Source organism: Phascolarctos cinereus, unplaced genomic scaffold, assembly GCF_003287225.1.
Source record: "Phascolarctos cinereus isolate Bilbo 61053 unplaced genomic scaffold, phaCin_HiC Scaffold_8;HRSCAF=390, whole genome shotgun sequence".
In the NCBI taxonomy this organism is placed as follows: Eukaryota; Metazoa; Chordata; class Mammalia; order Diprotodontia; family Phascolarctidae; genus Phascolarctos; species Phascolarctos cinereus.
The window spans coordinates 72,686,172-72,712,376 of NW_027556291.1; the positions used below are offsets into that span (position 1 = coordinate 72,686,172).

At 41.3% G+C, this 26,205-nt stretch overlaps 1 protein-coding gene across 1 annotated transcript in view; it reads left to right on the plus strand.

Annotated features, from left to right (window-relative positions):
• The window catches only part of VAMP7 (vesicle associated membrane protein 7), a 68,557-nt gene that overhangs the window by 28,840 nt on the left and 13,512 nt on the right, over positions 1–26,205 (plus strand). The window contains exons 5-7 of the mRNA XM_020975600.2: positions 13,760–13,850; positions 14,851–14,918; positions 20,260–20,352. Coding sequence (XP_020831259.1) covers positions 13,760–13,850; positions 14,851–14,918; positions 20,260–20,352 — 252 coding nt within the window. The remainder of the gene's footprint in view (positions 1–13,759; positions 13,851–14,850; positions 14,919–20,259; positions 20,353–26,205) is intronic.

A 26,205-nucleotide genomic window follows, 5' to 3' on the forward strand; every position in this document is an offset into this window, starting at 1 on the left:
CTTGTCATCTGTTTCTCTGAAAGTAGATAGCATCTTCCTTCATAAGTCCAAGTCTTTCTGTTTTTCTAAATCAATCAGCTCATCATTTCCTATACCACAGCAATATTCCAACCCGATCCCATTCTCTCTAAGAGATTCTCTATGAAACTTTTCCCCCAATTTTCTGCATACCTTCTAGTCTTGGCTGAATACATTTTATCTATGCAAGAAATTTTTAATTTAAAATAATTAAAATTATCCATTTTGTACTTCAACAATTCTTTCACCTTATACTGATATCTGCTTCCTTTACATCTTTTTTTCCCCTGGTTTCTTTGAAGTTCTTGACTTTTTTCTTCCAAATGAACTTCATTATTTTTTCTAACTCAGTAAGATAATTTTTAAATAATTTAATTGGGATGGCATTACATAAATGGATTAGTTAGGCAAATTTGTCATTTTTTATGATATTGGCTTTACTTACCCATGGACAATGAATATTACTTCAGTTATTTAGATCTAACTTTATTTGTATAAAAAGTGTTTTATGTTTATGTTCATATAGTTCCTATGTCCGTTTTGGCAGGTATATTCTCAGGTATTTTATACTGTCTAGTTATTTTAAGTGTTCTAAAACAATATTGAATAATATGGCTGACACATAGTGTGGTTTCCCTATTTTTTCTTTTGATTAAATTTATTTTAGCTTTAACATTGTCTAAAATTATGATTACTACCTCTGCTTTTTTTTACATAGTAAATTCTACTCCTGACTTTTATTTTTTATGTTTGTGTGTATCTCTCATTTTTATAGCATTTCCTGAAAGCAACATATTGTTGAATTCAAATTTTTAATCTGCTGTCATTTTCTGTTTTATGGGCAAATTCATCCCATTCACATTCTAAGCTATAATTGTTATATATTTTCCCCCTTCCTATTTTTCTCACTTTATTCCTATCCGTCCTCACTTCTCCACTTTATTTCTACCTACTACCTTGCTCTCCTATTCCTTAACCTACCCACCCCTCCAAGAATCCCTTCCTTATCCTCTCCCCCCACCCTATCCCCTTACTCTCTTGTTTTTCTGAATTTAGAAGACTTTTATACCATTCTATGTGTGTGTGTGTGTGTGTGTGTGTTTGTATATGTGTGTGTGTGGTGTTGTTCCCTCCTTAACCCATTCCCAATGATAGTAAGGTTTCAGCACTACCCATTCTCCCCTTTGCTGGCTTCTTTTCTATTAATTTTTCCCTCATTTGTATGAGATAATTTCTCCTTTTTATCTCTCCCTACACAGTTTTTTTTTAGAATCAACCTGTCATACTCAGCTTAGTCCAAGCCTTTCTTTCAAACTACCCAAATAAAACTTGACAGTCATAGAACTGATAATATTTTCATATATAAGAAGTAAATGATTTGACCTTTTTGAGTCCCTTGTAGTTAATCCTTAATATCTATTTTGTATTTCTCTTGCTGTTTTTGTCACAAATACCTGAAAGTCTTTCAGTTCATTAAATGTCCACTTTTTCCCATTCGGGATTATACTTAACTTTGCTGGGTAACTTACCCTTGGTCCTAACCTCAGCTCTTTTGCCATGTCTGATATAGTATTCTAAGACGTATGGTCCTTCAACGTAGTAGTTCCTAGGTCCCATGTAATCCTTATTGTAATTACATGGTATTTAAATTGGGTTTTTTTTTTCTTGTTGCTTCCAATATTTTCTTCTTAACCTGGGAGCTTTGAAACTTTGCTATGACATTCCTATAAGTTTTCTTCCTGGGATCTCTTTCAGGTGGTGATTGGTGAATTTTTTTCTGTTTCTGCTTTGCCTTCTTATTCTAGAACTTCAGGGCAATTTTCCTTGATAATTTCTTTTAGTATTATATCAAGATTCTTATTTTTAATCATAACTTCAGGCAGTCTGACTATTCTTGTATTATTTCTCCTTCATCTGTTCTCCAAATCAGTTGTTTTTCTGATATGAGGTGTTTCATATTTTTTTCTATTTTTTCATTCTTTTGATTCTGTTTTATTATTTCTTTGTGTCTTAGAATGTCATTAGCTTCCCTTTGCCCGATTCTAGTTTACAAGGAATTATTTTCTTCCCTAAGTTTTTGGTTCTCTATTTCAGGTTGGTTGACTTTCATAATTTCTTAATTTTCTTGGATTTCTTATTTTTTTTTTCTAATTTTTCCTTGATCTCTCTTATTTGATTTTTAAAGTCCTTTTTAAAGTTTTTTCCAAGAAATCTCTTTGTGCTTTGGACCATTTGACGTTTCTCATTGAAAAAAGAGTGGCTTTTTTAGCTCTTGTTATCTCCCTCTGAATATGAACCCCAGGTCTTCTCTATCCCCACAGTAACATATCTATGGTTGCATTCTTTCTCCTTTGCTTGCCTATTTTTGTTTATTTATTTTTGTTTTATTTTATTTTTTGTAGCTGTTTGTGTGATCCAGTTCTAGTCCCGAGGTATGGGGAGTAATGCCCCAAGCCTCAGGTTCTTCTTACTGGTATTTTCTGATGTCTGTCCTGGGGCCCCACCTTGGGCACTCCTTTCCACTACTAATCCATGGCTAGAACCCCTGGTCATGCTGTTCCACAAATGATCTTACTCCCTGCAGTCCCTCAGGTGGCTGCAAACTACAGCTGTCCTCTCTGCCCTGGAACTGAAACCAGGGCCTTTGCTCTCCTGCAAGTGCCCACAGCCAGCAGGGTCCCTGCCCCTCTACTCCTGCACTCACTAGATGTGTGCTAGCCCCTTTTCCCTGCAGCCACAGCCTGGGACACATCTGATCAGCACAGCTGTACTTGGCTTCCCTAGACAGTGGAAGGTCCTTCAGTCTTCTCCTCCTTGGCTCTCAGACCCCCCACACTGTCTGTGAGATGAAAGTTTCTAAGGCTAAGGCTGCCTCCCAATCCCAGATGCCCCCGGGTCGTCTTGTCTATAGATTCCACAGAATTGGCCTGGAGATGTTTGCACTTCACCCAGGCTGAACCTCTGCCTCCAGAGGCCAGGTCTTTCTTGGAGTCTTCTTAGCTTGTCTTAGGAGAACAGCTACTTTACCCTGACTTTTGTTTATTTCCACCACTCTTCTACATTCCCTCTGAGGCAATGCTCTGTCTTTTTCTGTGGATGAAGTTTGGAGAGCCAAAAGTTTTCTGACCTACTCCGGAATCCTCTCTCCAGTAGTTTTCTTTTTAACTGAGGAGTTAAGTATACTTTGACCCTCCTTCCCTGGGGTTATCTGAGCTCCCCATAGTTTTGCCACAATTTAGTTGGCAGAGAACTAAAGGAGGCCCCATTTCCTGAGTGCTTCAAAATATACCATTATGTTTTTGATGTAATGCCAACTGAGCATAAGATCTGATACTAGCTGATAAGAGAGCAAGGTGTGGGAGATAAACTAGAAGAAAATTCAGCGGCCAGTTAAGTTTGTAGGGCTCCATTGGGCAGGGTGAACTTTGATGACTGTACATGTCCTCACTAAACTCTCGATACTGGGCTCCTGAGGTTTTAGAGCACCTATGGCCCACATCCTGGTATTTCAAAGGTTCTTCTTTATTGAATTATCCCAAAGTCTGCCTCTTTTGCTTGCAGAACCAGAAGACTCTACCCCTGGAAGACCTAGAGTGGGCTGTGCAGCATATGACCCCCTTGGGTCCTATTGGTGCCATGGGGCCTGTATTCATAAGGACCAAGCTGAGTGGAGTAGAGCCTTTGGCAGGCATCCCTGAATCAACCATTCATTATACTACATTCACAAAACTTGCTTTCAAGTTATTAGGTCCTGGTTGCTGTTGAAAGGATGACACACATATTACCCTTCATCCTATGTTGCCCATCATGAGTTGGGTAATACAAAATGGACCCTTACAAGACAGGTAGCATACAAGAAGGACCCTCAGCCATTAGTGCTCTTCACGAGTAAATGGTGGTATTGCTGGAAACTGAAGCCTCCAGTCCCAGCCCCAAAGCTTTGGCCGCCCCTTTTCTTCCTTCCTCTCCCCGGCCCATAAGCCCAATGGACCCTTGCCTGTAAAGACCTAACACTTAAGAAATGTTGTTTTGCTTGATTTGCTAATGATTCTACTCATTATGGAAAGGGTAAATGCAATTGGACTTTAGCAGCTATTAACCTAATGACTAGGGACATCCTAAGGGATGGGGTCCTGGCAAGTCTTCCAAGTAGGCTGAGCTGCAAGTTGCACAAGTGGCCTGTGAGAGAGCCTTAAAGGGACAGAGCAGATAAAAGTTTTATTTATACTGACTCCTGGGCCACAGCTAGAGATTTGGCTGAGTGGTCTGGGGCCTGAAGAGATTGCAGTGCTAGCAAGGCCCTTACTGTACACAGACTTTTTTTCCTTTGGGGGGGGAGGGGCGGGGGGCAATTGGGGTTAAGTGACTTGCCCAGGGTCACACAGCTAGTAAGTGTCAAGTGTTTGGTCTGAGGCTGGATTTGAAATCAGATCCTCGTGACTTCAGGGCCGGCGCTCTATCCACTATGCCACCTAGCTGCCCCTCAGTGGCTATATCTTTGATTAATCAGCACCACCACTAGAATAGGGAGAGCACTCTAATAGTTTCTTAGATTCTATCATTAATCTTACCAGAACAGACCTGATTTTTCCAATTCCTGCAACCCTACAGTTGAGGCAAACCTTTTCCAATTTGAGTTCTTAAGAATTTACAAATATATAGTCTATTCAAATTCTTTTTAGGTGACTTTGCTTCTTAATTTACCTAAGCAATCAAATTCTGTTAAATCATTCACAGAAGAAACACAGTGACAAGATACTTTGCTTATTCTCAAATTATTTGCTTCTTCATTTAAACAAGCCACTTTCTTTCCAACCTGGAGACAGGTAGTTTTAAGAACTATTATTGGGGGCAGCTAAGTAGTGCAGTGGACAGAGTGCTGGGCCTGGAGTCAGGAAGACTCATTTCTCTGAGTTCAAATCTGGCCTCAGACACTTACTAGCTGTGTGACCCTGGGCAAGTCCCTTAATCCTGTTTGCTTCAGTTTCCTCATCTGTAAAATGAGCTGGAGAAGTTTGAAATGGCAAACCACTCTAGTATCCTAATCAAGAAAAACCCAGGGGCAGCTAGGTGGCGCAGTGGATAGAGCACCGGCCCTGGATTTAGGAGGACCTGAGTTCAAATCTGGCCTCAGACACATAATACTTACTAGTTGTGTGACCCTGGGCAAGTCACTTAACCCCATTGCCTAGCTGAAAAGAAAAACCCAAAATGGCTTGACAAAGAGTTGGATGCCACTGAAAAACAACAGAACAACAAGTTCTTAAGAACAAGAAAAAGGCTTAAAAGCTACAAAACCAGTTACTTTTTTTCTTCTTCTCTTTTGGACTTCATTGGAGATTAAACTTTTAAATTGACTTCATTTCTATTTATTTTTTAGTCAGTGAAATCACTTTTTTTTTTCCCTCACACTAAATAAATTTTTCACTCTCTGGGGAAGAGAGTGATAGAGGGGAGTGCCATTTGCATGAAAAAGTCCTAGGGGGCTGCATCCCCAGAAACCCACTAGGATATTTCATTCATTCAAACTACATTTTCGTCATGATTGGGGGAATGCATGGTAAACAGACTTCCTTTCTATTCACAGAGTGAGTCTTTAATTAGTTTGCAATGCTATAAATTTCCACAAAGAAGAAAGGTCTCTTCTTTTTGTATTCCCTTTCTGGCCAATATTGGGAACATGAGACCGTGAGATCTCATGAGATCTCAATATGAGATGAGATCATATTTTTTTTGAAAGCTTTGAAACTTTGCATAAAAAATTCCCATGCTTTCCCTGCCCATTCATTCTTAAAACTTACCTCACAGTTTAAAGTTTAATCAAAGAATCAGTATAAGTCCCTGTTTATTGGAAAGGCCAGTTTACTATCAGAATTGCAATAATTTTAGACATCAGAAAGAGCTTCATATGAAGCTTCAACAGTTAACTTAAGCATATGCAATATTTCAAAATCAAAAGCTCCTTCATGGGGTCAGGGATGTTTGGGCTGTTACTGCAGTCCATATAGTTTTTCTTTTTTTTAACTGAGTCTAACCAGACTAGAGTTCCTATATCAGGAATAGATTCCACCAAGAATACTTTAGTTTCCAAATATAGAAGCAGTGGTGGCAAACCAGAATTACCAGAACCTGAGGGATCCCATCATGATTCACTGACCACTCGAGGTAGAGTTGAAACTCAAGTGAGAGTTATTGGAATCCTGCTGACCACTTGAGATTTTTGTTAGATGGGACCAGGACTATTCGGGAATCTGGATAGGGAAGGAAGACAAGGCAGTACAACAATTACAAATGACAGACAATTAAAACAAATATAGAAAACACTAACCTAATCCCTGCAGTGTTTCTAGATAGGACTGTGATTTTACTGGTTAGTAGATATTTTCTACCCATAAACTTCCCTAAGCAAAATCTTCCTTGTGTGTGCTGTAGGGTCAATGGGCTAGAAAATTAGATCTTGATCTTAACCTAGGCAGTCTCATATGAGTGTCTAGTAATTGAGATAAAAATTGCCAGAGGGTCCATTGACTTCGCTTGGGGATCTCATCAGCTCCCACGCATTGAATGGCCAACTCTGTGCTGATGATTTTCACATCTACCTGTCCTCCGCCAACCTGTCTGCTCACCTCCAATCTCACATCTCCAACCACCTTTCGGATATCTCAGACTGGATGTCCAGTAGGCATCTGAAACTCACCATGTCCAAAATGTAACTTAATATCTTTTCCCTGAACCCCCCTCCTTCCTATTCAATGTTCAGTAGTTTTCTGTCAGGTCTGACTATTTGTGACCCCATTTGGGGTTTCTTTACAGAGATGCTAGCGTGGTTTGCCATTTCCTTCTCCAGCTCATTTTACAGATGAGGAAACTGAGGCAAACAAGGTTAAGTGCCCAGGGTCACACAGCTAGTAAGTGTCTGAGGCCTGATCTGAACTCATGAAGATGAGTCTTCCTGACTCCAGGCCCACCACTCTATGCTATGCCACCTAGCTGCCCCCACCCCCACCTTCCCTGTTACCATTGAAATCACCACCGTCCTCCCAGTCCCTCAGGCTCACAAACTAGGAGTTATCCTGAACTCATTCTCTTTTTTTTTTCCCCGAACATTCACTTTTATAAGATTTTGAGTTACAAATTTTCTCCCTCTTCCTCTCCTCTCCCCTCCCCAAGATGGCATGCAATCTGATATAGGCTATATATGTATAATTATATTAAATATATTTCTACATTAGTCATATTGTAAGAGAAGAATCAGAACAAAAGACCACTCACTGTTACCCCTCCCATATCCACGCTGTTGCCAAGTCCTGTCTATTTTACCTTTGCAGCATCTTTGCAGAAATATGCCCCCTTCTCTCCTCTCTCCCACCCTAGTGCAGACTTGTCACTTCACATCTAGACTATTATAATAGCCTGAGGGGGAGAGGAAGGGGGGTGAGGTCTGCCTGCTGTCAGGTCTCTCCCTACCCCATTCTATCCTCCATTCAGCCACCAAAGTGATTTTCCTAAATTGCGAGTTACCCCACTACTCAATAATCTCCATTGGCTCCCTATTACCTCCAGGAGAAAATACAAAACACTGTGTGTCATTCAATAGATAACCTTTATAACCTACCTTTTCAGGCTTCTCGCAGCTTACTTCCTGACATGTACTCTTTGAGTCAGTGACACTGGCCTCCTGGCTGTTCCATAAACAAGACCCTCCATCTCTCAACTCCAGGCATTTTCTCTGGATGTGCCCCATGCCTCTCTCCTCAGCTCTGACTACTGGCTTCCCTGGTTTCCTTTAAATCTCAACTGAAATCCTGTCTTTCACTGGGAGTCTTCCCCAACCCCTCTTAATCCCTCTTAATGCTTCCTCTGTTAATTATTTCCTATTTCTCCAGTATATAGCTTGCTTTGTATCTGTTTGCCTGTTGTCTCCTCCTTTAGGTTGTAAGCTTCTTAAGGGCAGGGACTGTCTTTTGCAGCTGTATATCCCTGGGGCTTAGGACAGTAGTACCTGGCACATAGTAGGCACTTAATAAATATTTGTTCTTATTGAGTGGTTGCTGTCAATCACCCAAATTATGATGCTCAGATAGTAACTGCAGTTTTCTTATACTTTGAGCACTGGCTCAAATTAGTCAGTGAAGCCAGAATACGAATATATCAGCAGGACTGTGCTGAACCAAGGACACGGGCTGGGGCCAGTGGAATTTTACAGAAAGCAGAAGGGATGTATGTATGCATCAGGCAGGTCAGGGAACTGGCTGCTGAAAACTAGAACTGAAGATTTTGTCCCAGGCTTGATTTGGCAGACTGTTGTAGGATGGATGCCTTGCTTGCTTGCTTCAAGCAAACGGTGGAGGAAGCCCAGGCTAGAGTCTAGGGCCAGAAGCCTCAACTCAGTATTCTCTTGTCACTCTTTACATCTCCTTAGATGTGTACAGGCTAGTTCCTCTGAGAGAATGTAAGCTCCTTAGGGACAGGATTGTTTCCTTTTAGTCTTGGTATCTCCAGCACCCGGTCACAGTGCATGGCACATAGTAGGTACTTAAATGCTTATCGTCTGAAAGACAGAAGGCTTTCAGTTTGATGTTGTGCCATGGATGGTGGTTGGGGAAGATTGAAGGCTTTTGACAGTTTTTGTTATGATTTATAAAGTGCTCACTGGAAAGCTTAATCTGGTTGCAGTGGGCAGACTGAATTGGAGGGGTGAGAGACCATATTCAGAGAAATAAGCTAGGATGTTGTTAATAGTAACTGAGGTATGAGATGATAAAGGTTAGGACTGGTAGCTGTGGTAATGGAAAGAAAGAGATGTGTTTAGAGGTAAATTTGGAGGGAGAACCAACAGGATTTGGTAACTGGATATGTAGAGAGATAAGGAAGAGTTGAAATGGCAGGTTTTGAGCCTGGGAGAATGGTGGTGCCTGTTGGGCAGAGAGGGAAACTAGCTGATTGAGGGAGGGGAAGATGGTGAGTTCGTTGTTACATATGTTGTTTGAGGTTGTAATGGGCCATCTTGATGGAAGTGTTTAGTGGGCAGTTGGAGATACAGGCCAAGTAAAGGAGAGAAGTTAAGTTTAGAAATCCCTAAGTTTGTAGAGTTATCAGTATAGAGATGACAGTTGAAGCAGTGATTGATGGATCCAGTTCCTGATGAGGAGAATGTGTAAAGGGAAAAGGGGCTAGAAGAGGAGCTAGAGAGCTAAGTAGGAGGTAAACAGGACTCATGGAGCTTCGAAGGAGCCCAGGGATGCATCTTGAGGAGAGGGTGGTCAGTAGTGTAAAATACAGTTAGGACCCCAAAATTCGGACTGAGAAGGAGCCAGAGGACTTGCCAAGTAGTTGAGCCTTCAGAATTTCATGAATATGAGGGTGAATCTCATGAAGTTACAGGAAAGATAAAGGGCTATAGAAATGGTAGCTTTAGGGACCAGGAGCTAGATTTCTTGGTGTTAGAGGGAATTAGAGCAAGGAAATGGAGGGATCTGCTGTAGATCTCTTGTTTTAAAATTTTGACTTTTTAAGATTATCAAAGCAGAACCTGAATGCCTTCATAAGTACTTTCTGATGGGATGATTGTTTTTGTTTAACCTGGTGATTGCAGGTCACAGATAATGGATTGTTGTGTTATTTTCACTTTGGACACTTCAATTTTGAATGATTCTAAATGGCTTGTTGAACTTTGATCTGTTGCAAATCAAATTGCCTTATGCGGAATGTGTGTATTGTTCAAACCAAACTAATCATTCACATTTCTGTCTTATCTTAGGATTTACAAAGTGCCTTTCCTCACAACAACCCTCCCAGATATGTGTTACAAGTAGTGTTAGCATTTAACCTATGAAGAAACTGAGGCTCAGTGAGGTGGTGTTATCTCTGATCACACAGGTGGTAGGTTGGATTTGAATCCAAGTCTCTGCTGCCTCCAAATCCAGCACATTCTTCATTATGCTACACAATTGGGCTTTAAAAGATAGGAGGGGTGTTGTTTTGTGATTAAAGTTTTAATCTTAAAAAAATTTTGTTTTATTTATTTATTTAGTGTAATGAATAGAGCTAGGTTTGAAGACCTGAATTCAAATCCCATTCAACACTTACTTGCTTTTTGAGTCTCAGTTTCCTCCACTCTGTAGTACCTGCCCTCCTTCAAAGGGTGGTTGTTGGGAGTACTGATGAGTTTTTGTTTGTAAAGCACTTCACAAACTTTCCTGAAATGCCAGCACTATAGGGATGTAATTGTCATCATTTTGAGGGTTTAGGCCCCAAGGTAGCCACAAGAGAATTAACCTCTGCTCTCTTGCTTATTCAGGGGAGCCTCTAATAGAACAAGATCCCCCCATATAATTTATCATTGTTTGAGAATACATTATTGCACAGAGAGGAGTTCATTTAACATCCACAACATATTGTGTTAGTAACACAGGAAGATGGATTTGGAACTGTTGGAAAGGCCAGGTTTGAAGAATAATCATTATTGGGTCAGTATCTGCTTGGCAGGATGTCTTCAGTGGACTGTCACAGGGATCTGTGTTTGGCCTCATGCTGTTGAACATTTTTATCAATGCCTAGGATGAAAGCCTAGCCTGAAAGCCTAGCCGTAGATATGCTTACCAGTTTTACAGATGACAGGAAATTAGAAGGGAAAACTAACACATTGGACTACAGAATTAGGATCCCAAAAGCTCTTAATCACTAGAACATTATACTGACTTTAATAAGATGAAATTCAGTAGGCATGAAGTCTTATACTTGGGTTCCAAAACTCAACTTCAAGTACCAGATGTGTCATAGGCTAATAGAATACTAGATAAAGGGCTACAGACCTCATCTAACAGATGAGGAAATGAAGCCTAGAGAGGTTAAGGAGCTCACTCATCCAGTCAAGGGCACATTGGTACTGAATGGCTGATCTGGCCCTTGTACCAAGTCCTCCAGCTTCAAATCCAGTAAGCTTCCACTGTTCCTGACGCCATGGGGAAAACATGGTTGGCCATCAGTTTGTCTCAAAAAGTTCTTTGAGCTTTAGTGACCTGCCTGTGAGTGACCCTGTGAGGCAGCCCAGTGATCTTGGGCTGTTGCATTCCAAAGGGCAGAGTTTCCAGGAATAAGGAGGCAAGACTCCCTCTGTGCTCTGCCCTGATCACACCTCATCTGTACTATTGTGTTCTGTTAGGGTTAGGGTTTAGGAAGGACCCTGAGAAGCTAGGCTAGAGTTCTTCACCTTTTTTGTGTTGTCAGTCCGTTTGGCAAGTCTGGTGAAGCCAGATCCCTCCTCAGAGTAATGTTTTTAAATATATAAAATATATAAGATTACAAAGTATTGAAGTAGTATTATCACAGTCTTTTTTAAAACAAGTTCATGGACCCCAGGTTAAGAGGGTCCAGAGGTCTACCATGATAGCAAAGAGCCTTGAGTTCATGTCCTGTGTCCTATGGAGAACCTGAGGATATTTAACCTGGAGAAGGGAAGACTCAGAAGGACTGTTGGGCTTAGACATGTGCTGTTTGGCCTCTGAGAGATCATCTTGGAGCAGTGGTGGAATTTGCAAAGAAGCTTGATGTTGGGGAAAAACTTCCTAACAGTTTGAGCTGTCTAGAAGTGGAAAGTCCTGCCTTAGAGAGGTGTTGAGTTTCTCTTTCATGGAGATCTTCAAGCAGAGACTGAATGAGCACTTGTCAAGTGTTAGAGTCGGGATTCCTTTTCAGGTATGGTCAGGACTAGATGACCGTGGCGGTCCTTTTCTAATTCAGAAATTCTCTGAGTTAGAAGTAGTGAAAATGTCAGTCAAGTACGACAGTTGAAAATCCAGTCTTTATTCCGGTCCCTTTAGATCACAGAATCAGAGATTTAGAAGATCCCTTCCCCCCCTCCCCATGGCATCATGTACTGAGTTTGAAGTCAGAGTATCTGGGGCAAAGGCCACATTTACCATTTGGATGATTTCCTTAACTTTGGATTAAGACTGTTTGCATTCATTATAATCTGGTTTCTGACTGTGTTCCTTGATTGTAGTTACTCTCTCTGAAGTTACCAATGATCTCCTTAATTGTCATTTCCAGTGGCCTTTTCTCAGTCCTAATCCTTTTTCACTTTTCAGCAGCATATGACACTGTTGACCACCCGCTCCTGTCTTTTCATAAGGTTGTACTCTCTTATCTTTCCATGCATACATCCTGGGTGACCTCATTAGCTCCCACAGTTACAAATATTTTCTTGTTGCAAATGACTCCATTCATCCATCTGGTCACATCCCCCTCCTACTCAATAAACTCCAGTGGCTCCCTATAACCTCCAGGATCAAATACTGTTTGCTGAATGCTGTTTGGCATTCAGAGCCCTTAGTAACCTAACCCCCTCCTCTCTTTCTAATCTTCTTATACCTTATTCCCCTCATTCACTCTTGGGACTCCTGATTCACTCCTGAATTCCATTCTGAAGAGGTTTATGGATTCACAAAGAACTTAATGACATATTTTTTTTAAAAAAAATTGCTATTTTGGCTTTTAAATTCCCTTCATTCTAAATGTGTCTTTTCCAAAAGTTTCTTTGCCTCCTCCCAGAGGTATCCCTTCTAACAAAGGATAAAATACAAAAGAGAGCTTTTTAGAAGTGCCTTTTTCTGACCTTTTTTGTCTCCTGCTCCCTTTTGCAGTCTGGTGACACCTATGGATCTCTTCTCAGAATAATATTTTTAAATGCTTAAAATAAAATACATAGGATTACGAAGGAAACTATTTATGTTTAAATACAGTTACCAGAATATTTTAAAAACAAGTTCATAACCCCAGGTTAACTCTGCTCAGACACACCATCTAGGTCTGATAGTACATACAGTTTTTTCATACCTGTGGTCTTCTACCTCTGCAAGGAAGGGGGAGACATGGGCCAAGTGAGGCCATAGTAATGACACAATGATGAATTTCCTTTTTTGTTTTTTGTTTTTTCATTTACACGATCATGAGTTACATGATTTACAGTCATCTCTATCATTTTCTAGTTAGACTTCACTCTGCATCAGCTCAAGTGGCTGCCTTTTCCTGCTTCTCTGAATTCTTTATGTTTATTGTATTTACATACATATATGTATATGATATTTCTTCCATTACATCCACTTACCGTAGTTGTTTTTTTTTTAACTATTCCCCAATCAATGGACATCCTGTTTGAAAGTGCCACTGTCGTATTTTCTAACTTACGTTCACACACACACACACACACACACACACACACACACACACACACACATTGAAAATGGTGCCAGGTAATCAGAGGTGAATGCAAAAATATTTAAACCATCTTGTGGTCAAGAGAGGTATAAGAGGGGATGAATGATGGCCCAGATGTCGAAGCTTCTCAACTCTTATTTCATTCCTGGGTTTTGTTTTGTGTTGTTTTCCCTATCATATTGAATGATCTGTATTCTTCCTTTGCCTCCTTCCCATTTTCTACTCCCAGGCTCCCAGATATATGTTTTATATTTTCATGTACATTTTTTTAAATTTTTTTCCTTAGTATAAAATATTTTAGTACCATAATCCTTCCTTTTCTGTTTCTTGTAATGTCTCTTTCTGCTTTCTGTGTTATTTCTACCTGTGATGATGAAATTTCTGAGCAAGAGGTAGGTTATACATACCTCTTAGTTACTAGTACTTTTTCTCCTGGTCTTGTCATTCTTGCTAATTTTTGCAGTGTAATAAGTTTTCATTGCATGTGGTTAGGTTGCTTCATATAAACCTTCTTTTCTCATAGAAACATCACTCTGAGAACAAACATGTGGACAAAGTGGTGGAGACTCAAGCCCAAGTGGATGAATTAAAAGGAATCATGGTCCGGAACATTGGTATGGTTTGTGGTCTAGTAGGAGAAGCCTCTGAGCAAATGGAGGGGCTGGGGCCAAGCTGCTTGGGCTCATCAGGATTCTGCACTGGCTAGAAAGATTCTCCCCATCTGTTTACCCCCAAGCACAGTTGTTCACTCAGGGAGATGATGTGTGACCCTACCTACATGTTTTATATATCTCTTCTGTATCTTCTGACCATGCTTAAATACAAAGCAAGACAAATTCCCCCTAAAGACCATAATAGTTTAACAGTGTCAGAGGTGTTAACATTGGTAAGTAATAAAAAAAAATAGAGTAAGGTAAAGATCTCCTTGTAAATCTATACCTTAAACTATAATTTCCTTAGAAATACAAGTTTTGTAGAGAGAAAAGTATACACGAACAAGTTTCAATGCTTTTTAAAAAAAGAAGTCTATCATAATTTCCAACTTGTGGAGTCCATTTTTGTCCTGACTCTCTCAAACCCAAGCTTATTCTCCAAAACCTTACATGCTAAACAGTTTAAAGTTAACTCATAACTTTTGTTGAGTGGTACTTAAATTGATCATCTTTCAAGATGGCATTATTGAAGGGGATCTCAATTTTAGTTCCTAAATTTGATCTTTTATTAATAGCTTGAATATTAATAGCTGTGAATAGTTGTTAGTTTTGGGGCATTTGATTAGAAATGATTAGAGAACTAGTAGATTAGATAGAAATGATTAAAAAGATTAGAGAAATTATTGGACAAGCTGCTTCCTTATCTCCCTCACATATTGCAATAGTAGTTATCTCTTTATAGAGAGAGATGATGCTTTGGTCTTTTTTATTCCTTCCAGTCATTTAAGGGTATTAATGATTCTGTAGTGAACAAACGTTGGCAAGGGTGCCAGCCATGGAATCAGACAAACTTGGTTATAACCAAGAACAAAAATAGCAGAATTTTAAACTGGCCTTTTTCTTTTCTATTTCCCTATTCTGCTGCTACTCCCCTTCCCCTCTCTCCTCCTCTGCTCCCCAGATCTAGTGGCCCAACGAGGAGAAAGATTGGAGTTACTGATAGATAAAACAGAACATCTGGTAGATTCAGTAAGTATTTTGCAAGAATCACATTTGATTTGATGGCTGAGTCATTGGGGGAAATTCCAGAGTATGGTTCCAAACAGATTAGCTGTTACTAAATGCTTTCTACTGTGTGCTAGGCAGTGTACTGGGGAAATACAAAGATGAGTAAGGTAAGTCCCTGACAATAAGGAGCTTACGTGTTCAAAGAGAGAGAAAAGACATGTACAAACATAAGGGAGAAATCACTTTCAGCCCGAAGGCGTAGAGAAAGCTTCATAGCCTTTAAGTTGGACCTTGAAGGTGGGTGAAGATGTTATAGACAGACACATTGTGACTAAGGAAACCTGAAGGACAGAGAGTAATTCAGAATCCCAGCTGGCTTTCTCCTAAGAATGTGGAAAGGAGGTAGTAGGAGCCAAAGCCAGAATTGGCCAGAGCCAGTTTGGAGAGGCCTTGAATGCAAGCCTAAGGACTTCGGGCTTTAACCATACCTTTTATCAGGTAACTCAGTATAAGCTAACACCTTTCCCATTAGCTTAGGAAGGAGTACCTTCATAAGCCCTGTAGAGAGATTCTCTACTAAAGTCTTCCTCCAATGCCTCTTCATGGTGTGGAGGTGATAACTAGGTTCTCAGAAGCTGGGTAAGCTCTAGCCAGGCCTGCCAAGCCAGAAAGGTTTTCATGACAGACTATGTGTCTGTTATCTGGGGAAAGCTGGTGACCAAGTATGTGGTTGGTTTTTGGTTTTTGGTTTGGGGTGGGGGTTTTTTTGGCCACAGAAACTCATGAAGTTAGAGGGGTTGTGATCTGCATTGGTGGAGTGAGCATCCACACTGATGAGATCGCAGTTCTTTGAAGCCTTCCTGGCCCCCCTCAGATTATATCAGCTTGGCTGGTAGCCACTTCTCTGCATATGTAGAAGACTGGCCTTGCCTGGAGTAGCCTTAAAGCAAGACAGATTTAGGGAAATGAGAATCACTTGGGAAAATCAGTTGCCATATGCCCTTTACTCAGGAGTCACATTGATTTCGTATGCTTGTTGAGAACTATAATTCTGTCATAGTTCTTGCTAACCATTATGAGACATGGAGATCCAAAATAACACAAATATAAGAGAGAAATAGGCAGAAGTAGCAAAGCCATCTGTAAAGCTATGGACAAACCAGAGAGCAGTGCATGTTCATTTTTGCCCCTGTCCATTCACCATTGGCCAGGCCCATCATTCCAGAGGCCAGTGAATAACAGCTTGGTCTGGATTATGAATAGGCAGTGAGCCCACTGACCTCAGGGGGGCTCATGATCTCCCCAGGGTCCTGAAATGTATCAGTTGGAGTCAGGAAAGAACTGGGAGATCCAATATAGGACTCCAGCTTCTCTTCTTTCCAAGTTCCTGCCTGAGATGACACAGGTTTTCCTCTCAGACCAAAGCAGCTCCCCTCTGTTCTCTTAATCCTCCCCTCTCCTTACCTTAATTCTTTGAACAGGCACACTTGTTTGTCTACATGGAGCTAGACAGGATGAATGAAAGGCAGGATTAAGAACTTTACCCCATTGATAGTCAATAAAGATTTGTTTTAGACGGCTCCCTTATTACATAGAAATAAACTTTTTTCTCCCCAAAGGACAGAATTGTCCGTGTCTTGGCTATGTGGGCCATTTCACTTCTTGCCAGAATGTTCAGGGAGCCTGCATTTGGAAAAAGAGAAACCATGGCATGTGCCTGCTATTCAAGACATTCTACAATCTGTCACTAAGCAACCTTTTCGGCTTGAGATAACAGGGAGCTGTGGTATAGCATGCCCTCTAGATAAGCTAGGCAAACAGTTTGGAGAACGTTGATGCCTTTGCATGCACTTGTTGTCAAGGTTCAGCTCAAATGGCCATCTTTTCCATAAAGCTTTTCCCAGTTTCCCTGGCCCCTGAAAGTGATTTCTCCATCACGTATTAATGTCAATAGCACTTTGTTCTCCCCTTATTTACTTTTCATGTTCCAATTTTTAGTGTCTTTATCTCTTTACAAATTTTTTGTGAGAAGACTCAGACTTTGGGGATAGTGGATCTGTCTGACTTATCTCTGTATTTCCTCTAATGACCAGCACCATTCATTACATATAATAGATGCTTAATAAATGTGTATTAAATTTCAAGAAAAGATCAGATGTAGCCAAGTGCAACTCATGTAGCTCTTTCATAGTCTATGTGGATCGAAAATAAAAGAGTGTTGATAAGTTCCCTATTAGGTCACCAGATTTAGGCTGGGATTAGATTTTTTTAAAAAAGAAACATTTGGGATTGGTTTTAAAGAGTGGACATGAAATAATGCTTGTTTACCTCTCTTATATTGTATAGATTTTAAAAAATCTTTCTCTAGTTTTGAATCAACTTAGCGTTTGTTATGTTATCCTGACTTAGTTTAAGGTAAAGTAGTGGAGTTTCTTTGTGGATGAATGAGATCAAAAGCTTTGTGGTTTGAACAGAAACTGTGATCTGTGCTTTCCAGATGGGCAGTTGAGGTAAGCCACTGTTTTATTATACTCAAGTACTCAGATGGATCTGGGGATGTTCCCTCCACCAGTGCAGATTCCAGTACATCCATGCCTGCCCAGCCTGTTCAACTACTGTCCATGTTCTCCCATAAGCATTTCTCCCAACATGCTGAGGGCCTTCCTCAGTGTCACCTTACATTGCAAGGAAGCTACAGAGGGAACATGGGCTGTCCAGCTGTTATCCCTCACCACATGGCCAGCCTGTCTTATTTTTCAGTCATGCATTTCCCTAATAACATCCTTTACTCCTGTTTTGCAAAGTTCCTTATTTGTTTTATGTTGTAGCTTATTCACACCCACCATGAGTTTTTCCTTGCCCTTACTGCAATACTTATTTTTGATTCTTCAAAGACTGTTATGTTCCATGTCTCACACCTCTATAATATTGGTAGTATATTGGTATTTAAAAGATAAACCTTTGTTTCTGGGAGAAATTTGGGATTATTAAGAGAGTGTTACAGTTTCCTGAAGGTAATCCAGCCTTCTCTCCTCTTTCTGTTTAATTCTGAGCCCAACTAAATGTCCATTTGTATAGTGTATCTATCTATACTTATAGACACGTTTTCAACTGTGTGCAGCATACAGTTAATAGACATTCTTCATCCACTTGGTTTTTCCTGTGTGGATGGTTAGTTCAGACTCCTCTACATTGTCGAAAATTTCTTCCAGGAGGCTCTGCCACTCCATCATAGTAGTGAATACCTTGTGTAGTCATACCCCTCTCTGTTCTAAGTCCTATCTGATAATATCTCTGTTGTTTTATCTTAAATAATTTTGATACATAGAGAAGAGACACCTTGTTGGAAGAGATGGTACTTTGCTCTATCAAATCAAATGTTTTTCATTGTATTTTCAACACCTCTTAGTCAATTGCATGATGGTAAAGTTGTGGTGTGCTCTAGCATGTCACGGGAGAAAGTCTGCTTCTTCCCTTTAGGCTCATTAGATCCTGATCTAGAGCTGAAAGGGGCCTTAGGGGTTATCTAATCTAACTCCTTCATTTGACAGATAAGGAAACTGAGGCTCAGAAGTTATGTACCACAGATAGTAAGCATTAGAGCTGGGATTTGAACTCAGGTCTTGGAACTCCAAGTTCTGTGGTCTTTCTGCTACGCCACATTGCCTCCTATAAAATCCTCCCTACTACTCTGAGTGTATATAGATAGCTACTTCAGGATTAACAGTAATCACCACATCAGTAACAAATTACTTCCTATCAAAATATAAATCCATTTCACTTTTTGTAACGTTACCTAGCACTTATCCTGTCTAGTACCTAGTGATTCTCTTCTCAAAGGTTTATGATGTAGAGGCATGAGGTTTCTGTGTACAGTCTACAAGTATTTAGCTTTTTTCAATCCTAATTCCTAAACTGTGCTTTCCAGTATATTCCACACCATCCTTGCCAGTCCCACCATTTCATTGAAGGGTACCAGTACCAAAACCTCTGTTGACCTAGTTGGGAGGGTCTTATTGACTTCTATGTAGAATGTCTCTCCCACTTCATCCTTTACAATAACTATTGGTGCATAAGCTGCAGTGACTCTCTGGTGGTCTTTTTTGCAGATACTTATCAGGAGCAGTGCAATATGAGATGAAAAACTGTGTAGTATGCCTTTGGGCAATTCTCTCCACTCCTTTGCCTCTCCAAGGAGTGCCTCACACCATCTTTCCATTTGGTGCCGACATCCTTCTTTCTTCTGGCTCTATTTATAGCCAAAATGTCAAGATTGATAGGATCCTGGTCCCCAAACAGTATGTCTGCTTGTTGATCTTGAGGCAAGGGTCTCATATTTAGAGTCCCCAACAGCCAAGTTAAAGTTTATAAACTGGGATCATTAGGCCTTTTGTCCAAACTCTTTGCTGCCACTTGCCTACTGTCACTGCAGAGGCTTCACAGACTTATTTTGTGTTTGTTTCATGGATCACCATGAAGTCCTCCCCAGTTGGCAGCCTCCTGGTGATGAGCCACTCTACCCTTAGCAAGAACTGATTAATGGACTCCAATTCAAGTTTTACTTTTCTTTCAACCATTGCAGCATGAGCAGCTTAGTTGTAGAAGTAGCATTGAAACTAAATGTCAGCCTTTGTTAAAGAGTACTAAGTGCTGACATTTTTAATAGGTGCCCAGATGTTAAGCCAGAAGATTTTGCCATATTGTACAAACCCTTAACTAAAAAGCTCATAGGGATGAGCAAAGTTTCAATAGACTGCTAAAGTTTGTTTAGCCCCTTCGCCCACCTCTCATCCTCCTTCAGTGTTCAGTGTTACTAAGAAGCAATATGGTCTGTGTTTTCCCAGGCAGCAACTTCCCAGCCTTTAATAGCTCTGACCAAAATGAAATGGGGCAGTAATATAGCAGTAGGGAAAGAGGGGACATTATCAATTGGGAGCTGAAGTTTGGGGCCCAAGTTGAGTTTCTTTTTTTCAAACGGATTGCTTGCTATTGGCCTTGTTTAGAATAAATACTATTTTTGTCCCTTTTGTAGGTTTTTTTTTTTTTGGCTAGGCAATGGGGCTAAGTGACTTGCCCAGGGTCACACAGCTAGTAAGTGTTATATGTCTGAGGCTGGATTTGAACTCAGGACTGGTGCTCTGTCCACTGCACCACCTAGCTGCCCGCCCTTTTGTATTTCTCGCTTACCTTTCTCTACTTAGAAATCAAATGTTTTAAAGAAACAGTGAAGAAAAGGTTCAAGCCTAATTTTATATGTATGCTCAACAGAGCTTTCTGGGAGAAGCAAGGTATATTTCAGAAGTTACTGAGAGAATGGAATGTTGAATATTACAGATCAAACTCTTCACTCATTTTTTTCTAGTCAGTCACCTTCAAAACTACTAGCAGGAACCTTGCCAGAGCCATGTGTATGAAGAACTTGAAGCTCACCGTCATCATCATTATCGCAGTGATGGTAAGTTCGGCAAGCTTCTCTGTGTTCTCCTATGAGCATGGTTTGCTCATGTTGTCCTTAGAGAAGGTGAGGTGCTGAGAAACTGCTTCACAGTCACTAAACAAGAAGTTGATGTCTGCTCTAAATGTGCCTTTCTCACTAAAAGGTTGACAAGATAATGAAAATGATTTCCATAGCTTCCTTAGGCCATATGAAAATATTTCAGTATCCACTGTGGACTCACGTGATCTCGTTCATGTAGTTATGTCCTCCACATGGATTGTGGAGGTCACAATCCATCCATGGCTGCCCATCTTGTATAGTCCATGTCCTCCCATAAACCTTCCACAAGGAGTCTGCCAAAAATGATGGCAGCCTCCCTCTAGACTTCTTGACATTGGGTCAAGATAAATGGAGCCACCAGGCTGTCCACTGTATATCCTTTGCTCTCACCATATGACCTTCTTTTCTAATTATAAATCTGGAGAGTGCTGAGAACCTCACAGTTTTCAGAACATCTTTAAACTCCAATTTAGCTGTTTTTTGTTGGTCCTCTGAATCTGAGATACAAATAGCAATGCCATGATTCAAATCCAGGAAGTTCTACCCTGATGCCTATCTCTTCAAAGCATGTGGCTGGGCATGAATCAGTCAGGTCAGTCAGGAAGCATTTATTAAGCACCTACTATGTGCCAGCCACTGTGCTAGGCACTGGGAATATAAAGAAAGGCAAAAGATAGTCCCTGCCCTCAAGACTATAGTCTAAAGGAGGAGACAACATGCAAGCAAATATATAAAAGCAAGCTATCAAAGAATAAATAGGAAATAATTAACAAAGAAAGGCACTAGAGTTAAGAAGGCTTGGAAAAGGCTTCCTGTAAAAGATGGGAATTCAATTGGGACTTAGAGGAAACTAGACAAATCAGTAGGTGAGTTGAGGAGGGAGAACATTCCAGGCATGGAGGATAGCCAGAGAGAATGCCAGGAACTGAGAGATGGAGGGTCTTGTTTGTGGAACAGCCAAGAGGCCAGCGTCACTGGATCAAAGGCCACATGTCAGGGAGTAAGGTATAAGAAGACTAAAAAGATAGGAGGGCCAGGTCATGAAAGGCTTTGAATGCCAAGCAGGATTTTGAATTCCTAGAGATTATAGGGAGTTGTTGGAGTTTTATTGAGTAGGGGGTGATGTGGTCAGACCTGCCTGTTAGCAAAATCATTTTAGTGGCTAAATGGAGAATGAACTGGAGTGAGGAGAGACTTGAGGCAGGCAGACCTACTGGATGGCTATTCCAGTAGTCCAGGTGTGAGGTGATGAAGGCCTGCCCTAAAGGCGTGACAGTGTCAGAGAAGAGAAGGCAGTGTATTCAAAAGATGTTGCAAAGGAGCAGTTGACAACCTTTGGTAACAGATTGGATATGGGGGTGAAAGAGTGAGGAGTCCAGTATGACTCCTAGCTTGTGAGCTTAGGGGACTTGGGAGAATGGTGGTGACTTCAGCAGTAATATGGAAGGTGGCAGGGGTGAGGGGTAGGTTTAGAGGAAAAGACTTCTGTTTTTGACATGTTGAGTTTAAAGTGTCTAGTGGACATCCAGTTCAAGGTGTCTGAAAGGCAGTTGGAGATGTGAGATTGGAGGTCAGCAGAGAGATTGGGCAGGAAAGGTAGATTTGAGACTCATCAGCATAAAGATGGTAATTAAATCCATGGGAGCTGATGACATCCCCAAGTGAAGTAGGATAGAGAGAAGAGGGCCCAGGAGAGAGCCCTGGGGGACATCTGTGGTTAAAGGGTGTGATCAGGAGGAGGATCTAGCAAAAGAGACAGAGGAGGAGTGGGCAGAGCAGTAGGAGGAGAACAGGAGGGGGTGGGGGGGGGAGAATATGTTCCTAAGACCTAGAGAGAAGAGTGTGATCAGCTGTGTTCAAAGGCTGCTGCAAACAGGGTCAAGGAGAATGAGAATTGAGAAAAGGCCATGAATACTCATTGCTGGGCAGTATACCTCAAAATGGATATTTCATACAGGCAATTGGACAACCAAATACTTGACTCATGCATTATGTTCAAGAGATTTTCCTTCTGGCCTTTGCTTCTCCCTCTCTTTCTCTTCAATGCTGCAGACTCCACCACTGGCTCTGTCCTGCCTCCTCTACTCTGTCATGTCCATAGGGACAGCTGGCAACAGAGGTAAAAAGGAGAGGAAGAAACAGGTAAAACCCCCATCCTGGGTGCTTACCCCCACCCCCACCCCATTTTGGAGAGTCTGTCACAGGCCAGAAGAGCTACTAGGGGAGCTTAGTCCATTCTGACAAGTTTTTATTAGTCACCTACTATGCAGATGTCTTCCCTCAAGGAGCCTCCCTTCTGGTAAATATCATTGGAGGACAGAAGAGAGCATTAATGAAGCAATGAGGAAAGGCTTTGTAAGGACATGGGGCAGGAGTAGGTAGGGGGAGGGTACACCTCAAGCACGGGAGTCAGCCCTTGTATAGGCGTGGAGGGGGGAGATGGCTTATTTGGCTGCAGCTAGAACGTATGAGGGAGAGTGATGTGAAGGCAGTCTGGAAAAGTCAGCTGAGTCCCTTCTCTTGGCAGATAGCAACTCATAGACTGTAGGTGGAGAATGAGGCCCATGTTGTTGGACATAGGCAAAGTGCTGCTTTGTTTTGCCCAACTGTACTTCTTTGTTACAAAGGAGAGTTCTAAGGAGGGTAAGGGGCAGCAAGTTATTGGGAGTGACAGGAGTAAACATGTTACCTTTTTTTTTTCTTTTTTAAAGAGAGAGAAAGGTAGGAGAAGGTTAAAGAAGTGAATGCTCCAATCAGGCAAAAATACATTTTGTGTTTGAGCCATGTTCACTTGGAGATTACCTACCTACAGCACATCCAGGTGGAAACATCCAGGAGGCAATTGGTGACGTGGGCCTGGATTTTAGGAGATTAGGGAGTCATCTCTATAGAAATAATTGAACCCATGGAAGGGGATGAGATCACCATGGGAGAGGGCATAGGAAAAAAAAAAGAAGAGGGTCCAGATCAAAACTGAGGACAACACCCATCAGTGACTCTTGGTGATAAGCCCAACAAAAACGAGTTGGAAGAGTCTGATGGGCAGGAGGAGAACTGAGAGAGAGCAAGGGAGGAAAGAGGGAGTGGGTGGTCAGTGGTGGCAGATGCTATAGCAGAGTCACAAAGGATCAAAATCATCCTCCTAGAAGAAAGCATAGGAAACCAAGAATGGATGAAATAGAGGAACTGGGAGGTTTACCCCAGATGGCTGCTATTTGCTCAGATCTTCTTCAGTAAAAGCCTTGAGAAGGTATGGAACAGCTACTATGGGATGACAATTCATTATATTACATCTATTGATTATTCTTCAGCAAAAGAATAAAAGCAGAGCTTTGCTGCAGCCTTCCCACCTCTGATTGGCTAATGAATTTATAGTTTTGAGACTCATGCTGACTCTACTGAGTAGCATGCAAGAAGAAGCAGAAAAGGTAGATGGTGGAGGGTAACCCAGAACTAGGAGTTAGGCCAAGGGGTCAAAGGGAACTGGTTAGCTATAGCTTCAAGACTTCAAAGAGAGGGAAATAAAGCCCTAGAAGGGATAATGGCCTGGAAGAGGTAGAGGGTCTAGAGACAAACGGAGAAGGGATTGGTTAGAAAGTGGTTATCTGAGGAATTTTAGAGCTCTGGAGTGTGAAGGTAATTCCAAATGAGAACTCTTAATGTATTTGGGATCTACAGTGCTACTAGACCTTTTAAATACCATTTCTTTGGGAAAATACGTTCATGAGTTCCGAACAACTAATTTGTAAGCAGACTTCTGAAATGTAACCCATTCAAAAATGGAATGCTTCTCCAATGATAATACAGGCAGAGCCCCATGTGAATGTCCCATGTTGAAGGATACTAGAGGTTAACTCTAGATCAAGGCTACTTAAACTGTTTCCACTGACAACCCCTTCAGCACTTTTTTTTTTTTTTGGTTAAGCAGTGGGGTTAAGTGACTTGCCCAGAGTCACACAGCTAGTGGGTGTTATGTGTCTGGGGCCAAATTTGAACTCAGGTCCTCCTGAATCCAGGGCCGGTGCTCTATCTACTGCACCACCTAGCCGTGCGCCCCCCCCACCCCCACCCTCAGCACTTCTTAAACTGTGGGTTGCGACCCCCTATGGAGTCGTGACCCACAGTTTCAGAAGCGCTGCTCTAGATGGTTTTGCATAGAAGTCCAGACCTTAACAAAAGTGGATTGTTCTGATGTAGTTGCACTACTTACTTCACAGGGTTGTGAGGAAAGCACTTTGTAAACCTTAAAGCATTTTAGAAGTAGGAATTGCTCTTATTTATTAGTTAAATATTCACGGATATCTTGGACTGGCATAGTCCTTTGAATAGATATCAGCATCATGTGGGCTTTTGGCTTCAAAAGTACTACCAATTCAGCCTGAATCCCAGAACTTCTGTAGTTATTCCTAGCTAGTCCTGCAGCCTAAAAACCCAAGAAAAAGTCTACTGGATCAGATTCATTATCTCTCCAGGCCAATATTCTGTCTTGGATCTGCACTTATTTCATTCCTCACTCCAATCAGGTCAGCCTTCTTCCTATATTTCTCACATACCTCATCTGTTACCACTAGGAAGTTCTGAATTAGCCCCATGCTGGAATTGGTTTTTGCCCTGGCAGAAATCATGCAACTGTGTTGACTTGAGTGCCTGGGACCACTATAGTTTTATATTGCATGATCTCAACCAGACCCACATTGAAGCTAGGCAATCTTTTTGCCTTGTCTCCTTAATTAACTCACTATCCCACTCTGTACAGAGGCTCTTGCAAACCTTTTCATCCCTTTTCACACCTCCCATGACTCCACCTTCCCTCACCTTCTCAGGTGAGAACCTTGCCTTTTGTTTTAATGAAAAAACTGAGGACATTCACCAAGACCTCTTTCTTCTCCCATCCTTCTTATCTCACATTATTCAGATACCTTCTGTCACTCTCCTTCACCCCTACCTAACATGATGAGGTTGCTGCTCTTGCACTGGTCTTTGATGAATCTGGAAGAGAGAATGAGGCTGACATCTCTGCCTCACTTAAATCCAATTCATGTGAAAGTCAAGACATCACCTGTGATGTCATTGGTCCTCTTTGAAAATGAAGGATGAACAAGAACCCCTCTACATGTAATCCCCATCTTTTCCAACAGACTACATTGCCTCCCTCTCTCCTTTCAGTCTCTTGCTTCCTTATTGTCTGCAAACATATCCATGTCAGCCCCATCTGCAAAAAGCTCACTTGATCCAGCCATCCGTATTCACCTTATCTCTTCTTCCTTCTGTGGTTTAACTCTTTGAGAATGCTGGGTCTACAATAGGTGCCCTCCACTTCCCCTCTTCTCACTTTCTTATTAATTCTCTACAATCTGCTTTCTGACTTCATCATTCAACTGAAATGGCTCTCTCTATAGTTACCAGTGATCTCCTGATTGCTAAATTCGATGGCCTTTCTCAATCTTCATCCTTCTAGACCTTTCCTTTGATACCTCAGCCTTTGACACTGTTGATCACCCTATCCTCCTTGATACTCTATTCTCTTTAGGTTTTGGGGATACAGTTCTCTCCTAGTTCTCTTCCTATCTGACCACTCTTTCTCACTCTCCTTTACTAGACATTTATCCAACTTGTACCCTCAGAGAGTTTCTCCCAGGACTCTCTCCTGGGTCTTCTCTCCTCCTGTATCCTACTTCACTTGGTGATCTCATTGGCTCCCATGGATTGAATTATCATCTCTCTGCTGATGATTCTCGAATTTACTTATCCAGCCTTAACTTCTTTGCTAATGTCTAAACTCAAGTCAGCTATCTGTTAAACATCTCAAAC